Here is a 14,740-nt window from a genome sequence, read left to right as displayed (position 1 = left end):
ATACTCGGGCGACTGGAGGCTGGTCAAACACAGCAGTTGGTAGTACGGGCCCTCCGTGTGCCACAAAGTGTGATCTCAACATTATTGCAGACAGCAGGAAACGTGTCCAGGCGCTACAGTACGGTACGTCCACAATGTACAACCACAAGAAGACTGATATCTCACTATCAGTGCCCGCAGACGGCCACGGAGTACTGAAGGTAGCCTGGACCTTACCGCAGCCACTGCAACAATTGTCTCCAGACACACACTCTACAGACCACTGAACAGACATGGTTTATTCGCCTGGAGACCTGCACGGTACATTCCACTGATCCCTGGTCACAGGAGAGCCCGTAAAGCTTGGTGTCAAGAACACAGCACATGGTCATTGGAACAGTGGTTCCAGGTTATATTCATGGACGAGTCCAGGTATAGTCTGAACAATGATTTTCGCCAGGTTTTCAGCTGGCGTGAACGAGGAACCAGATACCAATCCCTTAATGTCCCTGAAATGGACTTGTATGGATGTCATGGTTTGATGGTGAGGGGCGGGATTATGATTGATGCACCTACACCCCAGCATATCTTTGACAGAGGAACTGTAACTGGTCACGTGTATCGAGACGTCATTTTGCACCAGTATGTCTGCCTTTTCAGTTGTACAGTGGGTCCTACGTTAATCCTGATGGATCAAAATGCACAGCCCCGCCGAGCTGCCATCGTGGAGGAGTACCTTGAAACAAAAGATATCAGGCGAAGGGATTGGCCTGCCTGTTCTCCAGACCTATATCCCATCGAGCACGTTTGGGATGCTCTCAGTCGACGTATCGCTGCACGTCTTCAAACCGCTAGGACACTTGAAGAGCTCAGACAGGCAATGGTGCAAAAATGGGAGGCTATACCTCAGCAGCTGCCAACCCATTGTGAAGGCTGTGTATGTGTGCATGGTGATCATATCCCATACTGATATGGGGGTATATGCCCAGGAAACAGTGGCGTTTTGTAAGACACGTGTTTCAGGACGGTTTTCTCATCTTATCACCAATACCATGGATCTGTGTCGTGCGTGTTCCCTATGTACCTATGCTATTAGCGCCACTTTTGTGTACCGGCACCACATTCTGCAATTATCCTTAATTTATGAGCATGAGTGTACTATGTTTCCTGCGATACAAATCGTGAGGTGGCCCTTGGGGTACAAAAGTATATGCGGCAACAGATAATGCCGTTGTTGGAATATCATTTGGTAAAGCCGCTGCTTTACTCGACCTTACCTGGATGGTGGCCATGGCATCGCTCATGGCGGCAGACAGCTCCTCCTCTGCCAAGGCATCTGGTATCAGCAGGTCTGGGTCGATGCCGATGACGGTACTTAAGACGTTCCGGGCAGCTGCCAGGAGCACTGAAGGGTAGAGCGGGGTGACGGCGCCTCTGGTCCTGGCCAGGCGTTCGCTCAGGAGGAGGCCGCCCTCATGGAATGCCTGGAGGTAGCCCTCCAGCAGCTGGAACACAGCACACACTCACTGTGCCTCCTCTCCAGCTGCAACTGCCTGGAGTTGGAATCAATACCATCTTCATGATAGAAGACAGTGTATCTCGCTGCTTTGTCTGTCACACAGCAACATCGTAATCAGCCACTGTGTACCATAGGGTTCTATCTCGGGTCCTACAATCGGGAAAACGGAACCACCTATAGTATCACCTTGTCGTCCGCTTATGTGTGAGTCTGTCAGTCTGTTAAATTGAAGTTGAGCTTTATGTCACATTCTACGGCCTGCGATACCTTGGCGGTGTAGAAAGTTGAAGCTCCTACGGCGATGCAATCAAAAGAGACGACCATATATTTCACATATCTTAATACTCTCAAATTCACTCATCAAAACCTATTTGGAATTTCACGTTGACACTGAAACATCCCCTTAGAAAAATTTATAAATGACAGTGCTGGAAAACCTCTTACGTTATTTGATTTTCAAACAGCTGAGCAAAACTGAATGTACTCAACACTTCTCTCTTTACTTATTTTGATCGTCTCCAAACTGACACACAATATTTTTAGCGCAACGCAATCTGACTTTCAATAATCCCTACACAAGAATGGCCCTGACTAACAATAACCTACACCTTTCATGAATCACTTACCTCACAAAAATCTTCGTTCCTCAAACTACTGCAATACAGCGAGCGCCAATACTGCCAGCTAAATAAAAGATTCTAATTACTGAAGTCACTAACTACTGATAGGCATAGATAGCAAATGAAAGATTTTGATGGAGAACAAACAATGTATTTACCTTAATAGTGTTCAAAAGTCACACACACACACACACACATATATATATATATATATATATATATATATATATATATATATATATATATATCAGTTCATGACATCCAGTCTTACAAATTTACTCTTTCTGATGGACACACGTCCAGATCGTCCGCTCTCAAAACTCCGCCATCTCTCTCCCCACATCCACCACTGCTGGCGGCTCACCTCCAACTGCGCAACGCTATGCGCTGTTCACATCCAACTGCCCAACACTACAATAGCGAATATTCCAACAATGCCAACCAGCCACAGATTGCACACAGCACTGTCAGTGACTTTCATAAAGAGCGCTACGTGGCGTTACCAACATAAAAACCTAAACAGCCTACTTACAACACATTATCATGAAATTTGGCTAGAAGCAAGGAATTACATTAAAAGTAAAAGAAGAAATTCGATAATCATTAAAATCTAATTATATCACACGAAACCCATTGGTTTTTTTTGTCGTTTTTCATACGACTACTGTCTATCGTTCGGTTAGGACATCTTTTTGTCAAGAACGACTTCGACGTATCGAGTTCAAATTTAGGGCACACGCTAAGGTGTATGGTCCCTTCACAAATTAAAAGAAATTGAACTTAGAAGTAAATGTAGTTGAAATATATGGCCTTTTCTGTCACATTTTGATCCCCTAAACTAACTCATCAAATTTAGAACTTTTATTTGACACCACAAACGGTCGTAAAGCCACAGTCACTACAACAATGAAACTTTTAAAAGGTTACATAATTACTTTTGACTTACTGAGTCGGCATTTTCAAATGTAATCACAAACCTGGAAAACTGCATTAATAATTGCAACCACACGTCTTTCAAATATTACGAAAGATACACTAAAAACCAGTTTACCGGTTTACAATCTGAAAATTGTCAATTTGTAACTGTATGACTGCACTATTATTTTATCCTTTCTTATCGAACTGTCAGTCTGTCTGTCTGTCTGACAGTTATGAACCTTTTTTGTCAGGAACAGCTTGACGTATCAACTTCAAATTTATGTCTCACACCTAAGGCAGTGCAATCAAAATATACGGCTATTTGCGTCACATATTTTATTCCTGCAAACTCATTCATCAAAACTAATAGAGTACTTCCCCTTAACCTAGACTCACGATATTTGGCTAGAGGCAATGTTTCACATTACAGCCGGCTGGAATGGCCGACCGGTTCTAGGTGCTACAGTCTGGAGCTGCGCGACTGCTACGGTCGCAGGTTCGAATCCTGCCTCGGGCACGGATGTGTGTGATGTCCTTAGGTTAGTTAGGTTTAAGTAGTTCTAAGTTCTAGGGGACTGATGACCCCAGCAATTAAGTCCCATAGTGCTCAGAGCCATTTGAACCATTTTTTTCACAGCACACGCAAAGCAAACTGACCCAAAAAATTGTTAATTTCAGATTATACCACACGAAACCCATATTTCCTTTGTCATTTGTTATCCAACAGTATGTCCTGGGAGAACCACTTTCTCTCAAGAATGGGTAGATGCATATCTTGTGGACAAAAACGAGAAAAAATGTCCAATAAACCTGGGCTCCAAATTGCATACCTGAGGAGCTATGACCATTCGTTCATCTTCACTAATGTGAAACACATCTCTACTGAGCAGGTTTTCATGCTGTTAAGGTACGCTCTTTAGAGCCCACGTTTATTTTTTCATGTTTTTGTCCACATTATCACCACTGAAAGTTACCAGCCCTACACTCTTCACAACACAAGAACCGGTACATTTACTCAACTGTCAGAGTTATCAGAACGGTTTTCGTTTACACTTTCGACTCGTTCGTTTCCGGTACAGGGATCCTTACTTCAAATTAATACATTTACCGTTCTCCATCATCCTAGAAAGTCTGTAACATCATCATGGAATCACCCCGTGTATACGTACATTTACAGACGCCCGCGCCAATAACTTTCATGCTGTGTAGTCTCGTTGGATGACGCTTCCGGACATGGGTTCCTATTCAAAATAGGATGTACTCACTCCTCTCTACAAGTCCTAGAAGTCTGTAACGTGAATTTCCGACCACCCTGTATATCGATAACAGGTGAAAGTCTTCCATACTCTTTATTCCTGGGACCGATGAAATATCTGTAAACATAATTAACTTTCTACGAGCTCTGCTCACACTTGTCAGGATTGTATATTTCTCATATATATATATTTCGTCATATTGGGGACGATCATATTTCTAGAGTTAAAGAACTTCACTAGTTTTTGTTTGAAACCAATTTTAGGGTCTGTACGTAGGGGTTGGTAAGAAAGACTGTGACAGTATGGTGGAAAGGTAACAATCCTCAGATAAATGATCTTTACATTTCGTTCGTAGACATCCTACAACCCGTGCAGTATGTCAATAAGAGTTCTGTAATCTGCAGTCGTAGCTACAAGGTGCTCCTTTCCCTTTTACAGCTTCTGTGTTTTGATCATCACCGTAACACAGACTGTCTCTTGCAGAGAAGGTAACAGCTACCGCTCACTTTATATGGCGCTATTTATTTACATAAACAGCTCAGTTACCGGTTTCGACCACTCATTCACACGAAAAAGTTTCGCTACATGGAAAGATGAATAAAAATATGGCGATATCACAACCGTAACAAAGCCAAAGAATCTGTGAGAGATATTTCGATATATACATTGATGTGCCGGTACCAATTTACAAACCACAAACGTTTCTTTACTTACAATTTATATTAAATAGCAACTGATTAAGGTTAACAAATAAAGCAGCCAGAATTTTATCAAGTGTTACTGCAACGACATAATGTAAATATTATTTATATTATCTGTTTAGATATATATAAAGGAAGTGCTTCATATAGTTTTCCCTTCTGCATGAACACGAACAATCAGCAATGCAACGCAATGGTGCAGAGTGTCCGACGTAAGTAACTAAAAAATTTTCAATTTAATAATCTGTTTACATCGCTTGAAATCGTTATGAGGCACAATTACAGTTAAATAAACATTTCCTCGCATCTTGTTTTATGGCGCCACCACCGCAAGTAATTTTCATGATATGGGGGAACAAAAAGAGAAAACTAACGTAAGCTACAACAAAAATGTATCTTATAGTGATCAGGCTGTCTGATGATGAAACTGTCGTTTCGAAACAGGTAACGGCGTTATTTATGTAAATAAATGGCATTTTAAAAAGTGGCTGATTACTGTTATCTTCTCTGCAAGAATCAACGTGTATTTTGTACACAGCCTCAAAATGTCAGTCTTCGACACAATAACTTTCCCGTGAGTCTTTACAACCTCCAAAGCTGTGTAAGGCACCTCAGTGTGTATTGTGGGGTTGATCGGTATTCATGTACATACTTTGCAAGTCTCATTTAAGTGCATGGCAGAGGGTTCATCGAATCACCATCACAATAATTCTCTACTATTGCAATCTCTAACGGCGCGTGAAAAAAACGAACACTTACACATTTCCGTTCAAGGTCTAATTTCCCTTATTTTATTAAGATGATCGTTTCACCCTATGCAGGTCGGCATCAACGAAGTGTTTTCGCATTCGCAGGAGAAAGTTGGTGATTGAAATTTCTTGAGAAGATCTCGACGCAGCGAGAAACGCCTTTGTTTTAATGACGTCCACCCGAAATCCTATATCATGTCCGTGACACTCTCTCCCCAATTTCTCAATAACGCAAAACGTGTTGCCCTTCTTTGAACTTTCTCCACATACTCTGTTAATCCTATTATGGTCAGAGTGTCAGACCGCGCGGCAGTACTCCAATAGAGGACGGACAAGCGCTGCGTAGGCTGTATACTTAGTACATCTGTTGCATCTTCAAGTATTTTGCCAATAACACGTAGTATTTGGTTTGCCTTCCCCACTACGTTTTCAATGTGTTCTTTCCGATTTAAGTTGATCATAATTGTAATTCCTACGTATTTAGTTGAATATACGGCCTTTAGATTTGACTGATTTATCGAGCAACCAGATTTTAACGGATTCCTTTTAGCACTCGTGTGGATAACCTCAGACTTTTCATTGGTTGGTTGGTTGTTTGGGGGAAGAGACCAAACAGCGAGGTTATCGGTCTCACAGGGTTAGGGAAGGATGGGGAAGGAAGTCGGCCGTGCCCTTTCAAAGGAACCATCCCGGCATTTGCCTGGAGCGGTTTAGGGAAATCACGGAAAACCTAAATCAGGATGGCCGGACGCGGGATTGAACCGTCGTCCTTCCGAATGCGAGTCCAGAACCTTTTCATTATTTAGGGTTGATTGCCAATTTTGGCACCATGCAATTATCTTTTCTAAACCGTTTCGCAACTTGTTTTGATCTTCTGTTCACTTTACTATACGATAAACGACAGCATCATCTGCAAACACCGAGCGAGGTGGCGCAGTGGTCAGCACACTGGACTCGCATTTGGGAGGACGACGGTTCAATCCCGCGTCCGGCCATACAGATTTAAGTTTTCCGTGATTTCCCTAAATCGCTCCAGGCAAATGCCGGGATGGTTCCTTTGAAAGGACACGGCCGACTTCCTTTCCCATCCTTCCCTAATCCGATGAGACCGATGACCTCGACGTTTGGTATCTTCCCCCCAAACAACCAACCAACCAACATCTGCAAACAACCTAAGACGGCTGCTCACGTTGTCTCCTAAATCACAGGAACAGCGGAGGGCCTATAAGACTACCATGGGGAACGCCAGAAGTCACTTCTGTTTTACTCGATAACTTTCCGTCGGTTACTAAAAACTGACCTATATGACAAGGAATCACAAATCCAGTCATATAACTCAGACAATATTCAATAAGCGCGCATTTCGCTACAAGTCGATACTCTGGTACAATATGAAAAGCCTTCTGTAAAACAACACGACTGGCCATTAAAATTGCTACACCACGAAGATGACGTGCTACAGACGCGAATTTAACCGACAGGAAGAATATGCTGTGATATGCAAATGATTAGCTTTACAGAGCATTCACACAAGGTTGGCGCCGGTGGCGACACCTACAAATGCTGACATGAGGAAAGTTTCCGACCGATTTCTCATACACAAGCAGCAGGTGACCGGCGTTCCCTGGTGAAACATTGTTGTGATACCTCGTGTAAGGAAGAGAAATGCGTACCATCACGTTTTCGACTTTGATAAAGGTCGGATTGTAGCCTATCACGATTGCGGTTTATCGTATCGCGACATTGCTGCTCTCGTTGGTCGAGATCCAATGACTGTTAGAAGAATATGGAATCAGTGGGTTCAGGAGAGTAATACGGAACGCTGTGGTGGATCCCAACGGCCTCGTATCACTAGCAGTCGAGATGAAAGGCATCTTATCCGCATGGCCGTAACGGATCGTTCCGTCACGTCTCGATCCCTGAGTCAACAGATGGGGACGTTTGCAAGACGACAACCATCTGCACGAACAGTTCGACGACATTTGCAGCAGCATGGACTATCAGCTCGGAGACCGTGGCTGTAGTTACTCTTGAAGCTGCATCACAGACAGGAACGCCTGTGTTGGTGTACTCAACGACGCACCTGGGTGCAAGAATGGCAAAACGTCATTTTTTCGGATGAATCCGGGATCTGTTTACAGCATCATGATGGTCGCATCCGTGTGTGGCGACATCGCGGTGAACGCACATTGGAAGCGTGTATTCGTCATCGCCATACTGGCGTATCACCCGGCGTGATGGTATGGGGTGCCATTGGTTACACGTCTCGGTCGCCTCTTGTTCGCATTAAGGGCACTTTGAACAGTGGTCATTACATTTCAGATTTGTTACAACCCGTGGCTCTACCCTGTATTCGATCCCTGCGAAAGCCCACATTTCAGCAGGATAATGCACGACCGCATGTTGCTGGTCCTGTACGGTCCTTTCTGGACACAGAAAATGTTCGACTGCTGCCCTGGCCGGCACATTCTCGAGATCTCTCACCAATTGAAAACGACTGGTCAATGGTGGTCGAGCAACTGGCTCGTCACAATACGCCAGTCACTACTCTTGATGAACTGTGATATCGTGTTGAAGCTGCATGATCAGCTGTACCTGTACACGACATCCGAGCTCTGTTTGACTCAATGCCCAGGCGTATGAAGGCCGTTATTACGGCTAGAAGAGGTTGTTCTGGGTACTGATTTCTCAGACTCTATGCACCGAAATTGCGTGAAAATGTAATCACGTGTCAGTTCTAGTATAATATATTTGTCCAATGAATACCCGTTTATCATCTGCATTTCTTCTTGGTGTAGCAATTTTAATGACCAGTAGTGTACTAGGTCTACATTTTAATTCCCTTCCGCCGTTTTTCCTTGAAATTTGGCGTGTTATTGTGAAAAACTTACAAAAAAAAATATGATTCTTAGTATTAGCCATCGCTGGCCACTACATTCTTTCATCTTTCGGATAGCATACGAATCCCGTGGCGGAAGAACTTGGTGTCTTTTGTGGGGATCCATAAATCGATTCAATTTTGCACTTGTTCGTATGATCGGAAGTGCTGGTCAGCCGTACTGAATGCCACTGATCGAAAAAGGTGGCAGTCAGACAGAGAAACGTATGGAGAATACGGCCGGAGGTATAGGACTTCTCATTTCAACGTTTCCATGTATATTTTGACTGGTTTTGCGACGTGGGGTCTAGCACTGACCTGCTGATAAATTACGTGTCTATCGCTGTATTGTGACCGTTTGTGTTTCAGTGCTGGGCTTGAAAGCATCAATTGCTTTCGATAATGGTGCCCTGTGACTGTCTTCGTCTGTTTCAGCAGCAATGAAAAAGTTCTGTCTTCCACCGCCATGCCGGTCTTCGACATCAAAATCACCGTTCTTAAGGGGTTGAAAACGTTCTCTGCACAGTCTTCCACTAATAGTTCCCTCACCATTGGTCTTACCCAGCATTTTTAAGAGCCACAGCCGCAGATTTCTTCATGTTAAAGCAGAAAATGGCGAGAAATGGGTACGTAAGTCGACGTACTTAATTGAGAACAGCCTTATGGTGCAATCACAAATCGACTAATATTTTTATGGCCTAATGGCTATAGATGCCTTAGCATGTTGTATTACACCTATGACCAACCACCTGAACCCCACTTGCCGCTACATCCGTCTATTGCAAAACAGCCGAAGCAAAGTTGTAGACCTAACAGAAATACATAATCAATTTGAAATCCGTTGTCAATAGCACTCAACACTTTGTGTGAGTAAAGAGCTAGTTGTGTTTCACAAGAACGATTTTTTCTAAATTCATGTTCACTATGTGTCAATAGACCGTTCTCTTCAAGGTCATTCATAATGTTGGAACACAATATATGCTCCAAAATCCAGCTATATGTCGACGTTAATGATACGGGCCTGTAATTTAGTGGATTAGTCCTACTACCTTTCTCAAATATTGGTGAGACTTGTGGAACTTTCCGGTCTTTGGACACGGATCTTCCATCGAGGGAGCGGTTATACGGGGTTCTCAAAAGGTATCTCCGTAGTGCCGAATGATTGTTAGCCGCGCGTGCCGTATGATTGTTCCCCTGCCTGAGTTACTTCCCTTCAAGTGGACTCTCCCAACACTCCACTGTTTCATTTATCTCAGCCAGCGTCAGTAGTATCGTTGGTGTGTGTCGTTACGTGTTGACGGGAAAGTTAAAGTTTAGTTTCATTTTTGTCACTGTTACAATGCTAACCGTTGAAAAACGTGTGTTTTTAGTCGAACAAGTGTTCAAAGCGGGCGGTAAATACACTGTTTCAGTTCGCAAACATTTAATTCAGTTTTCCCGAGGACAACACTCCCTCATCGCGATACTGTGCGAGATTTGATTAACAAATTTCGAAGTACGGGTGCAGTGACAGATGCACCGAGAAGTTGTCGTCCTAGCGTTTTGTCCGAGGATAAACTGCTCGATATTTCCCATAAAATTTCCATGAGTCCGAACAAGTCATTAAGAAAACTCGCCCAGGAAATCGATGTTAGTGTCGGAACGGCCCACACGGCTGTAAGGAAAAAATTAGAACTTTTCCCATACAAAGTGACAGTCGTGCAAGAACTGAAAAATACTGATCATGGCAAGAGACTGCATTATTGTTAACGGTTCAAAAATGAAAGGGATATTCTTAATGAAACGTTTTTCACCGATGGGGCGTGGTTTCATTTATTCGGGTACATGAACTCGCAAAATTCTCGTATGTGGAGTACTGCAAATCCATTGAGTATTCATGAGGAACCACTTCATTCTGTGAAAAGAGGGGTTTGGATTGTAATTTCTAGACGTCGGATTCTGAGTCCCATATTTTTCAACGAAGCAATAAACGCACAACGATAATGCAGTGATATTCTGTACCCATTCATAGGAGGACTTGGGTTAAGTGAAATACTGAACAAGATGGTGCAACCGCGCATACAGCTCGCGTTTCAGTGTCACTGCTTGATGATGTTTTTGGTGATGGCATAATTTCACACGGACTTTTGCCTCCACGATCGCCTGACCTAACATCACCTGATTTTCTAACACTTTATATTTCCCTTTATTGGTTGATTTTGGTTCTTATTATTTTATGTTTTATTTATTTATAATTTTGGCTTCTTTAGTTAAGATGTCAATATTTTTGGTTCATTTATGACTTCCTAAGGCTTATGTAGAGATTTTTTTTTACAGATCTTTAACATAACGCAGCGCGTCAGCAACCGTATATGTATAGAAAATAAACAATTTTTTCAGCCTTCAGCTGCAAGGTAATTTTTACTCGTTTACCTAGGTTTCGATTCCAGTAATGGAATCTTCTTCAGAACCTATAACTTAAACCACATACGGACATATATTACTCACTGAAATGCATCATCAGTCTAATGATTGAATAATAAAGAAAACGTGATACTTACAAAAAGTTATTTTGAGAGCCAAACACTGGCCATGTCACAGATTAAAAATTAAAACAATAAAGACGCATAATCATAAGATTATGTCTGTCAAAATTAAAACACTTAAGGCGAACGTAGACGAAGCTACGCCGGCCAGAAATAAGGAGCAACTGTGAGCGGCACGGAAACTAGGCGTCACGAGCAGTTCCGCGGTGAGGCTCGGCCGTGGCCATGTAGAGGCCCCTATTTCAGGTAGAATAATTCTTGGTGGTGTTTTATTGAAGTCGGGTGGTTATGGTATTTTTGGTGTTATAAAGGTTATTTCTTATTTGGGTTTAAAGTTTAATTATTTTTGATTATCTTTAGGTTTATCTGGTGGAGTTATTGTTAGATTTATTTGTTTTCGTCAGGTTGATTTAAAGTCTTTAATTGCATATTCTTCTGTTGCTCATATAAGAATGGTTATTGGTGGTTTGATGACCACAAATTGATGAGGTTGTATAGGTTTTCTTTCTTTAATGGTTGGTCATGGTTTATGTTCTTCTGGATTATTTTGTTTGTCTAATATTATTTATGAACGTTTAGGTAGACGAAGATTATTAATTAACAAGGGTATAATTAATTGTCTAAAAAAACGTCCAAAATCCATCTACGAATTGAAAACTGCCATATCCACTTTCTACATCTACATCTACACTCCTGGAAATTGAAATAAGAACACCGTGAATTCATTGTCCCAGGAAGGGGAAACTTTATTGACACATTCCTGGGGTCAGATACATCACATGATCACACTGACAGAACCACAGGCACATAGACACAGGCAACAGAGCATGCACAATGTCGGCACTAGTACAGTGTATATCCACCTTTCGCAGCAATGCAGGCTGCTATTCTCCCATGGAGACGATCGTAGAGATGCTGGATGTAGTCCTGTGGAACGGCTTGCCATGCCATTTCCACCTGGCGCGTTCGTGCTGGACGTGCAGACCGCGTGAGACGACGCTTCATCCAGTCCCAAACATGCTCAATGGGGGACAGATCCAGAGATCTTGCTGGCCAGGGTAGTTGACTTACACCTTCTAGAGCACGTTGGGTGGCACGGGATACATGCGGACGTGCATTGTCCTGTTGGAACAGCAAGTTCCCTTGCCGGTCTAGGAATGGTAGAACGATGGGTTCGATGACGGTTTGGATGTACCGTGCACTATTCAGTGTCCCCTCGACGATCACCAGTGGTGTACGGCCAGTGTAGGAGATCGCTCCCCACACCATGATGCCGGGTGTTGGCCCTGCGTGCCTCGCTCGTATGCAGTGCTGATTGTGGTGCTCACCTGCACGGCGCCAAACACGCATACGACCAACATTGGCACCAAGGCAGAAGCGACTCTCATCGCTGAAGACGACACGTCTCCATTCGTCCCTCCATTCACGCCTGTCGCGACACCACTGGAGGCGGGCTGCACGATGTTGGGGCGTGAGCGGAAGACGGCCTAACGGTGTGCGGGACCGTAGCCCAGCTTCATGGAGACGGTTGCGAATGGTCCTCGCCGATACCGCAGGAGCAACAGTGTCCCTAATTTGCTGGGAAGTGGCGGTGCGGTCCCCTACGGCACTGCGTAGGATCCTACGGTCTTGGCGTGCATCCGTGCGTCGCTGCGGTCCGGTCCCAGGTCGACGGGCACGTGCACCTTCCGCCGACCACTGGCGACAACATCGATGTACTGTGGAGACCTCACGCCCCACGTGTTGAGCAATTCGGCGGTACGTCCACCCGGCCTCCCGCATGCCCACTATACGCCCTCGCTCAAAGTCCGTCAACTGCACATACGGTTCACGTCCACGCTGTCGCGGCATGCTGCCAGTGTTAAAGACTGCGATGGAGCTCCGTATGCCACGGCAAACTGGCTGACACTGACGGCGGCGGTGCACAAATGCAGCGCAGCTAGCGCCATTCGACGGCCAACACCGCGGTTCCTGGTGTGTCCGCTGTGCCGTGCGTGTGATCATTGCTTGTACAGCCCTCTCGCAGTGTCCGGAGCAAGTATGGTGGGTCTGACACACCGGTGTCAATGTGTTCTTTTTTCCATTTCCAGGAGTGTATTAATAACTTGTATTTCACTGAGTTTCATTTCGGTATATTCACTGCGGCCTACGGCACGCGTGGCTAACAATCATACGGCACTGCGGAGAGACTTTTTGAACACCCCGTGTATGTTTGTTAAGTACAGAGCTATTGCACCAGCATACTCAGAAGGGAACCTAATTGTTAGATAGTCTGGATTTATGTTGCTTCACTACTTCAGTGCACCATCCAGTGGCTGCCGATAGAGGACGCAACTTAACGTAGGCTGGTTAACTCACCTCAGAGCGAAACGTGTGGCTGACGTGTTTCCGGTGTGTCTTCCACCGGTCACCACTGGTGGCGAGTATCCCATCACCGGCGAAGACCCGCATGGCGTGCGTGGTGAAGGGGTCGCGGTCCACCATCTTGGCCGTCAGCAGGGTCTGCTGCACATCGTCCGGGTGCGCCGCGAGCACCACCAGAATGGGACCCAGGTAGAACCTGCCACCAGCATAACAAGGGTACCCGCATCATCATTTCTTGGTGTGGCTGAAAAACCACCCTACGCGATTAATAACTAAAATCGTGTGTAAGCCAAAGTTCAAGAACAAGTCAGGTACACCACGATGCGACAGTGAAGACATTTATCCGATTCTACGTGATACGTGCGAGACACTAAGAGAATCTAAAAGTTTTTGCAGAAATTGAAGATTGCCTGCGTCTCTTCCTGCAGATCTCTCTCGTCACGTTTTGTATCTCCACATAGGTTTTTGGATAGGGTCCGCTTTTAGCAAAACACAATTTTGTTTTTTAACCCATACATGTTTCACTGCAGTTGCAGCGTCTTCAGTAGGCTTTTATTCTATGGCTGCTAAAGATAAAGAATGCTCTTTACTGTCGTATACATATAACTATTAGTTTTTACATTTTTTGCATCTTAATTACAGATAAATGATGACTAACTGACAACCTCAGCTGCCGACAGGTGTTGTTGATATACCTCGATGTGGACAGCTGAAAATGTGTGCCCCGACCGGGACTCGAACCCGGGATCTCCTGCTTACATGGCAGACGCTCTACCCTCATCTCTTTCTTTTTTTTTTTTTTTTTTTTTTTGGATCGAAGGATCAGGAAGAGGATGTAGTGGGTTTGTCGATGTTGTTTTATTTATTTATTTCTTTGATTTTTATAACTTTTTTTTGTATTATAGATTTATTTTTGTTTCATTACAAAGAAAGATCCTACAACTGCCGTAGCCGAGCGTCCGAGTCGTCTTCTCGTCTGTTGGGAGGGGTTCCCCCCTATTCCGTCCGTAGAGGATCAATATGACCCATCTGAGCCACCGAGGACACAGACGAATAGCGCGACTGCAGGGACTTATCCCTTGCAAGCTTCCCGTGAGACTCACATTCCCAACTGTCCACAATTCTACATATGTATTGTACCTTATAGACATTTGCCCAACCACTCACTACTCGCGCACGCTTTGGCGATTCCCGTAAGAGTTTGGGCAACCTGTGCGCATTCGCACAGACG

At 44.2% G+C, this 14,740-nt stretch overlaps 1 protein-coding gene across 1 annotated transcript in view; it reads right to left on the bottom strand.

The window, feature by feature from the left end:
• LOC124550958 (cytochrome P450 4C1-like) overlaps positions 1 to 14,740 on the bottom strand; it is an 87,470-nt gene that overhangs the window by 53,493 nt on the left and 19,237 nt on the right. Inside the window, exons 3-4 of the mRNA XM_047125773.1 lie at positions 13,504 to 13,705; positions 1,257 to 1,484 (exon numbers count right to left, since the gene is read on the bottom strand). Of these exons, the coding sequence (XP_046981729.1) occupies positions 1,257 to 1,484; positions 13,504 to 13,705 (430 nt within the window). The remainder of the gene's footprint in view (positions 1 to 1,256; positions 1,485 to 13,503; positions 13,706 to 14,740) is intronic.

Source organism: Schistocerca americana, chromosome 9 (assembly GCF_021461395.2).
Source record: "Schistocerca americana isolate TAMUIC-IGC-003095 chromosome 9, iqSchAmer2.1, whole genome shotgun sequence".
Classification (NCBI taxonomy): Eukaryota; Metazoa; Arthropoda; class Insecta; order Orthoptera; family Acrididae; genus Schistocerca; species Schistocerca americana.
The sequence above is the reverse complement of the archived record's forward strand: the minus strand, read 5'-3'. Positions and strand labels throughout refer to the sequence as shown.